Source organism: Bos mutus, chromosome 9 (genome assembly GCF_027580195.1).
Source record: "Bos mutus isolate GX-2022 chromosome 9, NWIPB_WYAK_1.1, whole genome shotgun sequence".
NCBI lineage: Eukaryota > Metazoa > Chordata > Mammalia > Artiodactyla > Bovidae > Bos > Bos mutus.
This window is the reverse complement of record NC_091625.1, coordinates 8676491-8693024: the sequence shown is the minus strand read 5'-3', so window position 1 is coordinate 8693024 and position 16534 is coordinate 8676491. Positions and strand designations below refer to the sequence as shown.

Sequence of the window (16534 nt, the reverse complement as noted above, 5' to 3'; positions counted from 1 at the left end):
TATACCCTGAATTTTTTATTTCATATAACACATTTGTATTTTCCTTGGGGTGCTTTATGTTTCTGATTTTTTTCCAAGTATCTTTGTTTTATGATGTAATATCCTTGTCAGTATATGAAGATACTAAACATTTTTCTTAATGATTGCATTTAAGTAGAATTACAGTGCTGTTCATCTTGGAGTTCTGTTGATCTCGTTCTTCATGCTGATAGTCTCCTGTATATAGCTGATGATTTATTCATATTTATGTTAACTTGTGTTTAAGTATCAGGAACTAGGAAGCCTCATCACGGGGGCCTCTGATTGGGGTTTCTTGATCCTTAAGTTGTATTTTTAAATAAATGAAAGGGAAACCAGCTGTTTTACTGGAGATCTTCTAAATGTGGCTTTCCATCTTACAGAATATTGCTGAGGTCTCCTGTCACCGAGTGGCCTTCCTCGCTTTCTGTTTGCTGTTAACAGTTGCTCCTGGCTTTATTCATGTTCTGTAACTTTAATGAGGTCCTGGGAAACTGGACAGGAAGCAAATGACTGTTCTCGTAAACCTCTTGTGTTCAACAAATTAAAATAGTTCTTCATGGTTAAGTGCTATAAGCTTAAAAGTTGACTTGTTGGAAAAGACTCTGATGCTGGGAGGGATCGGGGGCAGGAGGAGAAGGTGACAACGGAGGATCAGATGGCTGGATGGCATCACCGACTCAATGGACATGAGTTTGAGTGAACTCCAAGAGATGGTGATGGACAGGGAGGCCTGGTGTGCTGCAATTCATGGGGTCGCAAAGAGTCGGACACGGCTGAGCAACTGAACTGAACTGAATAATAACTTTGTGTCAATAGTCTCATTTGATTTAATTCTCCCCATCAAAGGGGCAGAGCAGTATTGAAGTTAGAGTGATGAGACAGAATTATTATTTAAGAATCCTGTCGTACCCTGATATCCAGCAACTGTATTTGACTCCAGATAAGTAAAGAGAGAGTAAACTAAAGTATTAGCCAGATGGCAATTTATTAATTTACCATAGGAAGTATTACATTAAAGAAGCTAGAGGCTCACGGTTAGTGAATTCTCACCAGAGAGAAGGAATCTGTATGGAAAGCTGATTTTACAGTCACGTAGTTTCTGGGTGGGCCTGGAGTCAGGAGAGGGTCTCACTGATGTTGGCTGGTATCATCCAGCTGAGAGGGCCAGATGTAGTGTGCCTGCAAGTCAGGTGAGGTTGCTGTGTGTGTGCGCACTCAGTCGTGTCCAACTCTTTGCGACCCTGTGGACTGTAGCCCACCAGGCTCCTCTGTCCAGGGAATTTCCCAGGCAAGAGTACTGGAGTGGGTTGCCATTTCCTCCTCCAGGGGATCTTCCTGACCCAGGGATTGAACCCGTGTCTCTCGTGTCTCCTGCATTGGCAGACGAGTCTTACCACTGAGCCACTGGGGAAGCCATGTAGACCAAAAAATTAAGTATTGATCAAAGCATATTTCTCTTGGATTTTGCTTGAGATACAGAAAGTCTCTTTATTGTCGAAGTTCTTTTTCCAGGTGACATTTTGATTGTGTTGATGAAGTTCAGCAGGGACAGTACAGTGAAGTTAACTAGGTATAAGTTTTCTCAGTTTTCTGGAGTCCACGCTAAAGCAGCCCAGGTGATCTTGTGAAACTTCTCAGCTACTTTCTACAGATCCTTGTTTAAGGATTCTAACTCATAAAACATCAACCTTTTTTAAAAATCATATTTAGAATGCTCTCTAAATTTAATTCTCAGAAGGTCAGTTTATCTTATCACAATCCATCATGAGCAGATATTATATCGATGACACTTAGAAAGAAACTGACTTAGACGTTAAATGACTCCATCCAGAATCTCACAGTAAATGTAATCAGCGAACTCAAGAACCAAATCTCAATTTTCTGTCTCTAATATTTTCTAACATACCTCTTAAATTGTTGTCATTTTATGAAAAAGTTAAGGTAATAGAAAGCAGTTGCTTTATATTTTACCATCTTGGACAATTAAGAGTAATAGAAAATCTCATTAATTTAGAGTTCACTAATACAGTTTGAGATTGTTCCTACATTTATATGCTAATGCTTACCTTTGGCACTATCTTTTATAAGCTATGTATGGCCAATTATATTTTATATGGTCAGGACAAATGAAATTAGGTACATTCTTTCTTAAAGGAGCAATACATATTTTAGCACTTTTGAAGTACATTGAACTTAAATGTAATCAAAGCTCAACACAAATTATACTGGTTCTTAACACAGTCACTGTGAGACTTTATTTTTCAGTGCAAAGCATGTGGCCAAGTACTAGCTTTGTTAACCTGGTACAGTTAATATATTCATAAAATATAATCTATTCCCTTTAGAATTTCTATGACTTTTGATGTTCACCAACTCTTTCTTTCCCTTTTACCCAGTTCCTGCAGTGAGATTTAACAAAACATGATTTAACTATATGCCATTTGTTGAATTTCAAGATAAACCTACAATTTTGGTTTTTATGCAAATATTTAAATTAAAAAAAATTTATTCTGCCCTCCCTCTTCTTACTGGATATATGTTGCTGGTTTCTCAAATCTTTCTCTGTGTGTGTATTTCATATGCTATAAATCCATTTGACAGTGATGAATAACTGGGGCTTTAACTCCTCAGATTCCCAGGTCTAGCCTTCCTTCTATCCCAATAGCATGCTTTCCCCTTTCTCAGAACCATTTGATAAATGATTCCTAATCATATCACGGTAAAGCCCGAGGTGCTTAGCCTGTTTACATTTAAGATTTGTATGTCTATTATAAATATCCAACAGTAGCAAGACCTAAAGTTAGCATAATCACACGCAACCATGAGAAAGGAAGCGTTGTTCTAAGGAATCCAGTCTTCTCCCAGTTCTTTTGTCACTAGTTAAAGAAATTGCTTTAAAATTCTCTGTGGCACATAAATTTCCCCAGATACCCTCCCTCTACAACATACGTATCATAAGGATTCATTTTATAAATAAAGCACAAATATAGACTTAATTCTAAGCTGATTTCAAGTGAAGGTGTAACATGATGATGACCTAATATTGGCTTAAGTCAGCATTAAATGTTGTTGTTCAAAATATATTTAAAGTAGAAGGTGCTGTTTATTACAGTTAATAACCAAAGTTATCTTAGTGGCAGTCAGCACACACTAACAGTGACATAACCAGCAGTCTAAAAGGAAATAAGTATATAAAACTTAGGGGTACATTTGTAAAAGCTGTTGTTATACGACAGACAGAGGCTTAATTGTACTTTCTGTTGGTTATTCATCTAGTTTGATAAGTGAGAATAGATGGAGGAAAGTGAAAGAAGCAGGAGTCAAGTCTTGATTGTTTTTTTCAGATAACTTCCGTGCCCTTTCTTGGCTCTTTTAATTTTGGTCTTTTTCATATGGCCACCTTGTCTGAAAAAAAAAAAAAAAAGCTATTGTCTGAACCCTTATTTTTAGTTTTTAATTGTTAACATCCACTCTTTGGTTTAGCTGGAAGTTTATGTGTCCCTTTGAGGAATAACAGCCAGAGTCTCTTGAACACCTGTGATTTTAGAATGCAGTTCTTAAATTGAGCAATTCACATTTATTTTGAAGGTTAAACCAAGTTCAAAATACTTATTCTAGTGTTTCAGATAACAGTAGAAAGACTTCTCTAGATTTCCTAGATACCTGTGACGCAGACAATCAGCTAGGAGAGGGCAGATAGGGGAGTGGAGAGAAGCCCCTCCATGTATTTACTCAGTGTGGAGTTGTAACTTGAACATAAAATATTTGCATGAGGATTATTAACCAGAATTCTTCTGTGGCATCTGCCCCTTTATGTGCATATAAATATACTGATAAATACATATAAAGATAAAAGCTGTTAGATACTTTTCAACAACAAAGCAGAATACAATGGTCATACTTTTTTTCTCTCTCTCTTATTTTAGAAGGCTTGTGTCAAATCTTTAAACAATGGAAGTGGTAAACATGTGAAATAATGTGATAGGAAAAGTAAGATACACTCTTTGTGGAGGAGAAAGTATCAGCGGGTGTAGCCAATTTAAAGTGTCATTGAGTGGGTTATAGAGCCCTGGGAAAAGTCATTTGATTTCACCTGCTTCTGCCAGTTCAGCCACCGTCTTGTTCCTGTTCTGGCCCTGAAGCTTCCAGTTCACTTTAGTTCTGACCCCCCCAGATACCCTTAGCTGTGGGAATAAGTAACAGAACTTTTATTTTTTAAATTTAGAGCATTAGCAGTGTTGAGAGGGTTGAATAACTTTTTTAAAAACAGGTTTGTGCTTGAACAGAAGAGCTTACGTAGTACTTAACCCATGAAAGATACTGTTGATGTTTTCAAATTAATTGTGAACAGGCATTTTTTTTTTTTTAAACAGTCTGCTTGTCTCTTCATTACAAGTTGGTTTTTATTTAAAGGTATGTTACTGTTTAGCAAGTATCCTTTTACTGAATTATACACATTTAAATTAAACCTAGATAGCATATTAAAAAGCAGAGACATTACTTTGTCAACAAAGGTCTGTCTAGTCAAGGCTATGGTTTTTCCAGTGGTCACGTATGGATGTGAGAGTTGGACTGAGCGCTGAGCTCAGAAAGCTGAGCACCGAAGAATGGATGCTTTTGAACTGTGGTGTTGGAGAAGACTCTTGGGAGTCCCTTGGACATCAAGGAGATCCAACCAGTCCATCCTAAAGGAGATCAGTCCTGGGTGCTCATTGGTAGGCCTGATTTTGAAGCTGAAACTCCAGTACTTTGGCCACCTGATGCAAAGAGCTGACTCATTTGAAAAGACCCTGATTCTGGGAAAGACTGAAGGCAGGAGGAGAAGGGGACGACAGAGGATGAGATGGTTGGATGGCATCACCGACTCAATGGGCATGGGTTTGGGTGGACTCTGGGAGTTGGTGATGGACAGGGAGGCCTGACATCCTGCAGTTCGTGGAGTTGCAAAGAGTGAGACATGACTAAGCGACTGAACTGAACTAAACTGAAATTAAAGCAAATCCATCTGTATCTGTTTTGACTGTAGAGACAGAACAATAATGCACATGTCCAGAGTTGTCGTGCTAATAGCTAAACAAGTATTTTCCTTAGTGCTAAGGAGCACTAGTCACCTTCTAAAATCTTAAGATTAGTTTTTATTGGCACCATTTGAACAGCTCTTGAAAACTATATTCTTTATCATGGGCTTGGTTATATCTTAAAGAAGAAGAAAGAAGAAAATTAATATGAACTGCCACTCTGCAGACTTCATCTGGTCTTCAGGATGAGCCCGTAAGGAAAGGTGGTGACACGCACGAGTGTCAGTGGTCAGATGTGCCTGTTCACATGGCAGAGAAGTGGCCGAATGAGAGCCAGCACCAAATCTGTGAAACCGGGGTCTGCACCTCTTTTCCTGTGTTGGACATTTCAGTTATGCTTTCATTTTCAACATGGATTCAAGTATCTTGTTTTGACATCCTTGGAATCTTCTCAGATTTTAGTCTAAAGAAATTAGAAAATGCATTAGTTATCAGTATGATTTTTAAGTAAAATACCTCCCTTTTGAACAATTTAGTTTACTTCATCAGTCATGTTAAATATGAGTGCCAGGTACTCCGAGGGATACTCTGGAATACTGAGGCCAACCTAGTGGGAAAAGTGACAAATTTCCTAAGTTACCTTCCTGTGAAGCCCGTTCTGTCGTCCTGGGGCGGGGGCAGGGGGTGGGCAGAGTGACTGACCAGCGGCTTTCCTGCCCAGGAGGCTCTGCTGCTGCCTGAGCTGCACGGCCTGGTGTGAAGATGTCACCTTGGGGGCCAGGGACTGCAGAACTGAGGGGAGAGAAACATTGGTTCCACACTGCTGCTCGAGTCCTTCTTGGTGTTCCTTAGGAAGCTTCAGCTATTCCTTCTAGACTTTTCTGTTGAGAAAGACAATGAGGAATGTGCAGGGGGCCCTCGGGGTTCAGTGATTGGCATTAGACTGGCTGCCCTGCCCGTGAAGAGAAGGCACGTCCCTGCCACACTGCGTGTTTTCCTGTAGGAAGCAGAGGCTGTCTGTCCAGCTGGGCCTTGAGCCATTCAGAAGGACATGCTGAGCTTCATGGGAAGGGAGGAGGAGACTGGGATAAAGTAGGACCAAATGCTGCTTTTCAGAGATCCATGCCACAGATGGTTTTAATAAACAAGTATTTGCTTAGATGTCATGTATTAGATACCTAAAGGACTTTGTAAGCTAATGGAAACACATAATTTAGATAATATGGAGTCTCAAAAAGATATCAAATAACCAGTCTGCTGCTTTCTCCTTAAGAATTACGTTCTGGTTTTTTTTGAAGGAAAAAAGTAAATGATTGTTTTTAGATTCAAGTTATAATAAATACTGTCTAAAGCAGAGACATTATTTTGCCAACAAAGGTCCATCTAGTCAAGGCTATGGTTTTTCCAGCGGTCATGTATGGATGTGACAGTTGGATTGTGAAGAAAGCTGAGTGCTGAAGAATTGATGCTTTTGAACTGCGGTGTTGGAGAAGACTCTTAGTCCCTTGGACTGCAAGGAGATCCAACCAGTCCATTCTGAAGGAGATCAGGTCTGGGTGTTCTTTGGAAGAAATGATGCTAAAGCTGAAACTCCAGTACTTTGGCTACCTCATGCGAAGAGTTGACTCATTGGAAAAGACTCTGATGCTGGGAGGGATTGGGGGCAGGAGGAGAAGGGGACGACAGAGGATGAGATGGCTGGATGGCATCACTGACTCGATGGACATGAGTCTGAGTGAGCTCCGGCAGATGGTGATGGACAGGGAGGCCTGCCGGGCTGCAATTCATGGGGTCACAAAGAGTCGGACACGACTGAGGGACTGAACTGAACTGAGAGTTCAGGGAGTAAGCAAGTCAGCCATCTTTTCAATAGCATTCTTAAGCTCAAAAAGATCTCCTTTTAAAGGTATCATCACTTTATTGTTTTAATTATTCAGTTAAAGCTTACCTATATATCGTGGCTGTGCTGGACCTTCACTGCAGTGCATGGGCTTGTCTGGTGGAGCCTGGGCTCTGGAGCCCATGGGCTTCGGTCGTGTGGCTTGTGGGTTTAGTTGCTCTGCGGTGTGTGGGATCTTAATTCCCCAGCCAGAGACCAGAGATCAAACCCGTGTCTCCTGCATTGTCATGCAAATTCTTAACCACTGGACCACCAGGGAAGTTCCCCCCAAAATCTCTTAATTGGATTCTTAGAAAAGCACAGCCTAATGCTAACCACATCTGCTTACTTTGTTCATTTCTTTTTTTCATTCTTCATCAGGAAGACTGTTTTGTTTTAGGACATGTCTGGCATTCCAGGTCAAAATGCTTTTTCTAGTTTAAATACATTGAACTAGCCAATACAACTTTTTTATACCTAACAGCAGGAATTAATATTGGTTGTGCTCGCTTTTAAAAATGTCATGTTACATTAAGGTGATTGAAAGAGTGCGCTTTGGAGATAGATCTAGATTTCCATCCTGTCTCTAAAGCTGATTTAGTTTTGTTTAATACAACCTTTTAGGTAAAGTATTAATAGTCTATTTCAAGAGAGAAACTACTCCACCTTGGTCCTTTATTTGCTTTTATAGATCAGTGTACTGTCACCCGGACCTACCTGTTCCTTCACAAGTTCTGGTTCTTCAGTGCTGCCTACTACTTTGGGAACTGGGCCTTTCTTGGGGTAAGTACAGGCATCCCAGGAATGCCGTGACCATTAGTGGCCCATTTATGGATGGAGTTGGATTTTAAAGTCAGTGCTTTCTGGGAGATTTCAAGTTTGAGAAATAACATACGGCCTGTTTACCTCTGCAGGTGTTCATCGTTGGGTTCATCGTGTCCTGCTGCAAAGGGAAGAAGTCGGTCCTTGAAAGGGTAGATGAGGATGACTCAGACCTGAGTGATGACGAGCCCTCTCTCTACTCCGTTTGAGGGCCTCTGGCCTGCAGTGTTTACAGAGCGGACTGCATCTCATGTGCATTTCAAAGTGTCAAACTAACATTAGGATGAACTGACTAGCTTTCATCAAAAATGGGAGCATGGCTATTAAAAAACTATATTTTTTATGTTTTCTGAAGTGACATTATTGTATCATAGATTAACATTTAAAATTGCTATAATAATAACTATGTAAACACAAAACTACCGGCTTTGTGAGGGAATGTTTGTGGAGATTTTTTTGCCTCTAGTGTATAATAGTGTTGAATTGATTAAAAACCCTCCAGAATTAATATTCCCTTGATCATTTTTTAAAAACATAATAAATCACTTGTACCTGTGCCTTTTGGTCTCCAGAGTACTGTGGAATTTTCAAGTGTCTATATCTGATTGTCAAAAAATAATATTCACAGTATAGCTGAATCCTAAATATTACTCCTTTATGCAGCTTGTCTTCTAGTCTCTAGATTAAATTACTAGTGCCACTGAAATAGATTTCATGAGCACATTTCAGGCTACTTGGTGTCTCAGATATATTGTTCATATAGTAATCCATTAGGTATATTGTCACCTCTCAATATTTAAGGCACATACATTGTTGTAAATAAGTAACCTCAAAATTTGTATTCCAGCATAAATGGGAGTATTGTCAAGAATAAGTAATCCTGAAAAATGAGTGAACTGATCAGTTTAAAACATATGACAATATTTTGGCATTAAAGATAGTTTTTCATTCTAAAGATTTAGAATTTTCAAAAGATATAGGGAAAGCTGTATAGTATTGATAGGGCATTTTGAACACATTCTGGATAGTGAGAATTCATCACAAGTTATATTCTAGTTTACGAACATAGGCAAATTATAACTCATAAAAGGCACATAGTTTGCTTCTTGAAATAAAATACCACTCAGTTCAGTTCAGTTGCTCAGTCGTGTCCAACTCTTTGCGACCCCATGAATCCCAGCACACCAGGCCTCCCTGTCCATCACCAACTTCCGGAGTTCACTCAGACTCACATCCATCGAGTCAGTGATGCCATCCAGCCATCTCATCCTCTGTCGTCCCCTTCTCCTCCTGCCCCCAATCCCTCCCAGCATCAGAGTCTTTTCCGATGAGTCAACTCTTCGCATGAGGTGGCCAAAGTACTGGACTTTTCAGCTTTAGCATCAGTCCTTCCAAAGAACACCCAGGCCTGATCTCCTTCAGAATGGACTGGTTGGATCTCCTTGCAGTCCAAGGGACTCTCAAGAGTCTTCTCCAACACCACAGTTCAAAAGCATCAATTCTTCGGCGCTCAGCTTTCTTCACAGTCCAAAATACCATTAAGCTTCTGAAAAAGATGTAGGAATTAGCAACCATCTCCCACTCAGTTCTTCTCTCTATTAATTTTTGTGCCACCTTGCTCTGATTCTTTGTCTTTCTGGATAAACCTTCACACCCTTCCTTTGGTGACCCTTAATGTTCTTCACCAAGATTCTATTTCCTTCTGTCCTTATTTCACATTTTCTTTCTGGACGATTTCATATACCCTCGCTTTCCATCTGCAGCCATGTTGCATTGGAGCGGTTGGGTGCTAAAACTAAGATTTCAGGGGACAGACAGGAAAGGGCTGTTGTTGGCTGCACAGAGACAGCTTGAAGGGGATGGAGTGTACTGTGGCTGCAACCAGGGGTGTATGCAGAAGAAGCCCAGGTCTGCCGTAGAGGTGAGCACAGATGTGGCGTGAGCTCAGTGGGAGGGGTGGGGCCAGGGTGGCCTCACCCTGTGGGCTCACAGCGGTTGTGGTCTGCCCCTGAGTCCCCATTGTCTACATCTGACCTAGTGCCACCTCCACAGGCTCTGCCAGTGCACAAGCACTACAGGTTGCCCACATGCAAGGTGGGGCTGAGATCAGAGCTGACCCCCAGGGGTCATGCGGCTTAGGAAGTAGGGGTGAATCTGCGCCCCCCACACACAGCTGGGCAATCTGTCACCAGTTTTGTAAACTTGGCACCTACGAGACATCCAAGTGGACTGTAGGTGCACCGCAGCTGGGACAGGTCTGGCCCTGGAGGCTTGGGCACGTGCTCATGAAAGCAGGCTGGGGTCTGATCTGCCTCTGTGATTCCCTTGGTGGGCCCACGTATACGACTGCTGTGGTCCTGGTACCTGACTTCAGTGGTTTTGCACTGGTGGCCTTGTGAACAAAGCCCTTGAGGGACACAGATGGTTGCTGGCATTCCCACGATTGGAGCAGGGCTGATGGCAGTGCCCAAAACAGTGTCCTTTGTGAGCCACAGAGAGCACTCCCCAGTGGATATTCCAGCAAAGGAATGCTCAGGGCTCCTGCCTCAGTGGGAGAGCCCCAAACCCACTTATTCACCCCACAGCTCAGAAGTGGTTTGGGGTATTGTACTTCAACAACTAGCAAGCAGACGCCGCTCCACAACAGGGTGCCAACAGCCACCGAGCAGAGGGGAGGCCCTGCCTGCTCCCTGTCTAGTGCAGGCTCTCGTCACCACCACACTCGTCGTACCCTCTGTCAAGGCGGAAACAGCCAGCACGCTGAGGAAAGACATGGCATCCACACACAGTCAGCCCTCAAACCCCAAATCCTAACACCGTGCCATCTCCACAGGGACGCTCCCACATTAATCAGCCCTTCAAGAACACAGGAGATAACTGTTCCTTCTGAACTCATGAGTGAAGTGAAGTTGCTCAGTCATGTCCAACTCTTTGTGACCCCATGGACCATAAGATCCTGCAAGCCAGAAAAGAAAAGAGAGGGAGGGAGGGAGGAAGCAGAGGCTGTCTGATCAGCTGGGCATCAAGCCATTCAGGACATGCTGAACTTCAGGGGAAGGGAGGAGAGGAAGAAAGGCTATCAATAGAAATGCAACTTTTTATGCCAGTGTGGATGGGAGGGGAGCTTGGGGGAGAATGGATACGTGTGTGGCTGAGTCCCTTCACTGTTCACCTGAAATTATTACAACATTAATCAGCTATACCCTGATACAAAACAAAAAGCTTTAAGAAAATGCTGATTACTGTAAACAGGAACCAGAAACTGTAAAGAGAAGCTGAGAAAAATTATAAAACTCATTTGCTGAGACAAAAGCTGAGCAAAAGACAGTGAATGAAAGTGAAAGTCACTTAGTAGTGTCCAACTCTTTGTGACCCCATGGACTGTACAGTTCATGGAATTCTCCAGGCCAGAGTACTGGAATGGGTTGCTGTTCCCTTCTCCAGGGGATCTTCCCAACCTGGGAATTGAACCAGGGTCCCCTGCATGGCAGGCAGATTCTTTACCAGCTGAGCTAACAGGGAAGCCCTTAGAAGTAGATTGAATAATGCAGAAGAACAAATAAGTGATCTGAAATATAGAATAATGGAAATCACTCAATTAGAACAGCAGAAAGACAAATGGAAAAAAAAATGAAAGCAATATAGGAGACCTATCTGATAATATAAAGTGAACCATATGCACATAATAGTAATCCTAGAAGAAAGACAAAAGGGTTTGAAAGTGTATTTGAAGAAATTATGGCTGAAATTTTCACAGACCTAAAGAAGGAAACATATCCACGTACAAGACACACAAAGGGTCCCAAACAAGATGAACCCAAACACTAAGACAATGCTTTTGAACTGTGGTGTTGGAGAAGACTCTTGAGAGTCCCTTGGACTGCAAGGAGATCCAACCAGTCCATTCTGAAGGAGATCAGCCTGGGTGTTCTTTGGAGGGAATGATGCTGAAGCTGAAACTCCAGTACTTTGGCCACCTCATGCGAAGAGCTGATTAATTGGAAAAGACTCTGATGCTGGGAGGGATTGGGGGCAGAAGGAGAAGGGGACGACAGAGGATGAGATGGCTGGATGGCATCACTGACCCGGTGGACGAGAGTCTGAGTGAACTCCCAGAGTTGGTGATGGACAGGGAGGCCTGGCGTGCTGCGATTCATGGGGTTGCAAAGAGTTGGACACGACTGAGCGACTGAATTGAACTGAAAGAGAGGATTCTAAAGGCAGCAAAAGAAAAGCAAAAAGTTAATTACAAAGGAACCCTCATAAAGCTATGAGCTGATTTCTCTACAGAAATTTTGCAGGCCAAAAAGGAGTGGCATGATAATTCAGAGACCTAAACGGGAAAAATATACAATCTAGGATACTCTACCCAGCAAGATTGTCATTTAGAAGAAGAGACAAAGAGTTTCTCAGACAAGCAAAAACTTAAGAGAATATAGCAATTCTAAACCAACCTTAAAATTTTTTTGAAAGGCCTTCTCTAAATAAAAAAAGAGGAATCTATAGGAAAGAGAAAATCACAATTGCAAAGTAAATCACTTAAGCCAGTAAACAGATTTTTTAAACAAAGTATTTTTTGTGAAAGTGATGATAACCACAATAAACTGCAAAAGAATAAACATGAAGATGTAAGAGGATATCTAAATCAAAACATGTCAGGGAGGAAAGTAAGCAAATGTTGATTTTTTTTTTTTTTTAAATATGTTTGAGCCTATATGACTAACAGTCTAAAGCAAGAAACTATAGGAAGGGGTTAACACACTTGAAGAACAGGGTAACTACAAAATCAAACAGTACAGTCACAAAAATCAAAACGAAGAAAACAGAAGCATAATACAGAAGAAAATTATCAGATCACAATAAAAACAACAAAAACCAAGAAGAAATACAAATCAAATGGCAAACAATGTAAAATGGCAAAAAATAAAAGAGGTTATGTATCAATAATTACCTTAATGTCAATGGCCTAAATGTTACAATCAAAAGTCAGTGGCAGATTGGATATAAAAAACAAGAGCTTACAATGTGCTGCCTACATGTGACCCACTTTAGGGCAAAGGGCCCAAATAGATGGAAAGTATCAGAATAGAAAAAGATACTTCATGCCAATGGAGATATCAAGGAAGCAGAGTTGCAATACTCACATCAGATAAAACAGACTTTGAAACAAAGGCCATAAAGATTAAAAAAGGATACTATATAATGATAACAGGATCAATAGAAGAAGAGGATATTATACTTGCTAATATATATGCACCCATATAGGGGGACCCATTGAGTTAGACAAGGCTGTGGTCCATGTGATTAGAATGGTTAGTTTTCTGTGATTGTGGTTTCAGTCTGTCTGCCCTCTGATGCCCTCTCTCAGCACCTACTGTCTAACTAGGGTTTCTCTGACCTTGGACGTGGGGTATCTCCTCCTGGCCACTCACCACTCCAGCACCGCTTAGCCGTCACAATGAACAAAGCTAGTGGAGGTGATGGAATTCCAGTTGAGCTCTCTCAAATCCTAAAAGATGATGCTGTGAAAGTGCTGCACTCAATATGCCAGCAAATTTTGAAAACTCAGCAGTAGCCACAGGACTGGAAAAGGTCAGTTTTCATTCCAGTCCCAAAAAAACGCAATGCCAAATAATGCTCAACTACCCCACAATTGCACTCATCTCACATTCTAGTAAAGCAGTGCTCAAAATTCTCCAAACCAGGCTTCAGCAATATGTGAACCGTGAACTTCAAGATGTTCAAGCTGGTTTTAGAAAAGGCAGAGGAACCAGAGATCAAATTGCCAACATCCACTGGATCATCGAAAAAGCAGGAGAGTTCCAGAAAAACATCTATTTCTGCTTTATTGTCTATGCCAAAGCCTTTGACTATGTGGATCACAATAAACTGGAAAATTCTGAAAGAGATGGGAATACCAGACCACATGACCTGCCTCTTAAGAAATCTGTATGCAGGTCAGGAAGCAACAGTTAGAACTGGACATGGGACAACAGATTGGTTCCAAATAGGAAAAGGAGTACGTCAAGGCTGTATATTGTCCCCCTGCTTATATGACTTCTATGCAGAGTACATCATGAGAAACGCTGGGCTGGAGGAAGCACAAGCTGGAATCAAGATTGCCGGGAGAAATATCAATAACCTCAGATATGCAGATGACACCACCCTTATGGCAGAAAGTGAAGAGGAACTAAAGAGCCTCTTGATGAAAGTGAAAGAGGAGAGTGAAAAAGTCAGCTTAAAACTCAACATTCAGAAAACAAAGATCATGGTATCGGGTCCCATCACTTCATGGCAAATAGATGGGGGAACAGTGGAAACAGTGTCAGACTTTATTTTTGGGGGGCTCCAAAATCACTGCAGATGATGATTGCAGCCATGAAATTAAAAGATGCTTACTCCTTGGAAAAAAAGTTATGACCAACCTAGATAGCATATTCAAAAGCAAAGACATTACTTTGCCAACAAAGGTCTGTCTAGTCAAGGATATGGTTTTTCCAGTAGTCATGTATGGATGTGAGATTTTGACCATAAGGAAAGCTTAGTGCCGAAGAATTGATGGTTTTGAACTGTGGTGTTGGAGAAGACTCTTGAGAGTCCCTTGGACTGCAAGGAGATCCAACCAGTCCATCCTAAAGGAGATCAGTCCTGGGTGTTCATTGGAGACTGATGTTGAAGCTGAAACTCCAATACTTTGGCCACCTCATGCAAAGAGCTGACTCAGAAAAGATCCTGATGCTGGGAAAGGTTGAAGACAGGAGGAGAAGGAGACGACAGGATGAGATGGTTGGATGGCATCACTGACTCAATGGATATGAGTTTGAGTAAGCTCCGGGAGTTGGTAATGGACAGGGAGGCCTGGCGTGCTGCGATTCATGGGGTCGCAAAGAGTCGGACATGACTGAGCGACTGAACTGAACTGACTGATAGAAGGACCCAAATACATAAAACAAATACTAAGAGACATAAAGGGAGAAATTGACATGAATACAGTAATAATAGGAGACTTTAACATTCCACTCACATCAATGGACAGATCTTCTATACAGAAAATCAGTAAAGAAACATAGATCCTAAATGATCTAATAAAAATCTGGGCCTGATAATTTCACACATTACATCCCCCAGAAACAGTACACACATTCTTTTCAAGTGTACATGGAACATTCTCTAATTGACCACATCAGTTCAGTTCAGTGGCTCAGTCATTTCCGACTGTTTGCGACCCCATGGACTGCAGTTCACCAGGCTTCCCTGTCCTTCACTGTCTCAGAGTTTGCTCAGACTCACATCCGTTGTATTGATGATGCCATCCAACCATCTCATCCTCTGTTGCCTCCTTTTCCTCCTTCTTCAGTCTTTCCCAGCATCAGGGTCTTTTCCAATGAGTTGGCTCTTCACATCAGGTAGCCAAAGTATTACAGCTTCAGTTTCAGCAACAGTCCTTCCAATAAATATTCAGGATTGATTTCCTTTAGGATTAACTAGTTTCATCTCCTTGCTGACCAAGGGACTCTCAAGAGTTTCCAACACCACAGTTCAAAGGCATCAATTCTTCAGCGCTCAGCCTTGTTTATGGTCCAACTCTCACGTCCATACATGAATACAGGAAAAACCTTAGCTTTGACTAGACACACCTATGTTGGCAAAGTGATGTCTCTGCTTTTTAATACATGCTCTTGGTTTGTCATAGTCTGCCTTCCAAGGAGCAAGTATCTTTTAATTTCATGACTGCAGTCACAGTCAGCAGTGATTTTCAGATCCAAAGAAAATAAAATCTGTCACATGGCTCAGACGATGAAGAATCTGCCTACAGTTCAGGAGACCTGGGTTTTATCCCTGGGTTGGGAAGATTCCCCTGGAACCAGAAATGGGTACCCATTCCAACATTCTTGCTTGGAGAATTCCATGGACAGAGGAGCCTCACAGGCTGCTGTTACGGGGTTGCAAAAGAGTTGGAACGACTAACACTTTTTCTATTTTTTCCCCTTTTATTTCCCATGAAGTGATGTGACTGAATGCCATGATCTTAGTTTTTTAAATGTTGAGTTTTAAGCCAGCTTTTTCACTCTTTTTTTTCTCCCTCAAGAGGCTCTTTTGTTCATCTTCACTTTCTACCATTGGAGTGGTATCATCTGCATATCTGAGGTTGTTGCTATTCCTCCTGGCAATCTTGAATGCAGCTTGCGATTCATCCAGCCCAGCATTTCACATGATTCAGGAGACCTGGGTTCGATCCCTGGGTCAGGTAGATCCCCTGGAGAAGGCAACCCACTCCAGTATTCTTACCAGGAGAATTCCATGGATAGAGGAGCCTAGCAGGCTACAGTCCACGGGGTTGCAAAGAGTTGGACATGGCTGAGTGACTAACACTTTGACTTTCAGTCATTTTGCATATAAGTTAAATAAACAGAGTGACAATATATAGCTTTGTCTTATTCCTTTTCCAATTCTGAACCAGTCAGTTTTTCCCTTTAAGTTTCTAACTGTTGCTTCCTTACTTATCCACATACAGATTTCTCAAGAAAAAGGTAAGGCATTCTGGTATTTCCTTCTCCTTAAGAATTTTCCAGTTTGTTGTGATCCACACAGTCAAAGGCTTTAGTGTAGTCAATGAAGCAGAAGTATTCCTAGAATTCCTTTGCTTTCTCTATGATCCAATGAATATTATTTGATCTTTTCTAAATCCAGCTTGTATATCTGAAAGTTCTTGGTTCATGTACTACGGAAGCCTATCTTGACAGATTTTGAGCATAGCCTTACTAGTATGCAAAATGAGCACAATTGTACAGTG

The 16534-nt window shown here is 41.4% G+C and overlaps 1 protein-coding gene across 1 annotated transcript in view; it reads left to right on the top strand.

Moving 5' to 3' along the window:
- Nucleotides 1-8297, top strand: part of LMBRD1 (LMBR1 domain containing 1) — a 132045-nt gene extending 123748 nt beyond the window's left edge. The window contains exons 15-16 of the mRNA XM_070376170.1: nt 7610-7701; nt 7833-8297. Coding sequence (XP_070232271.1) covers nt 7610-7701; nt 7833-7949 — 209 coding nt within the window. The 3' untranslated portion in view covers nt 7950-8297. The remainder of the gene's footprint in view (nt 1-7609; nt 7702-7832) is intronic.
- Nucleotides 8298-16534: the final 8237 nt, after the last annotated feature.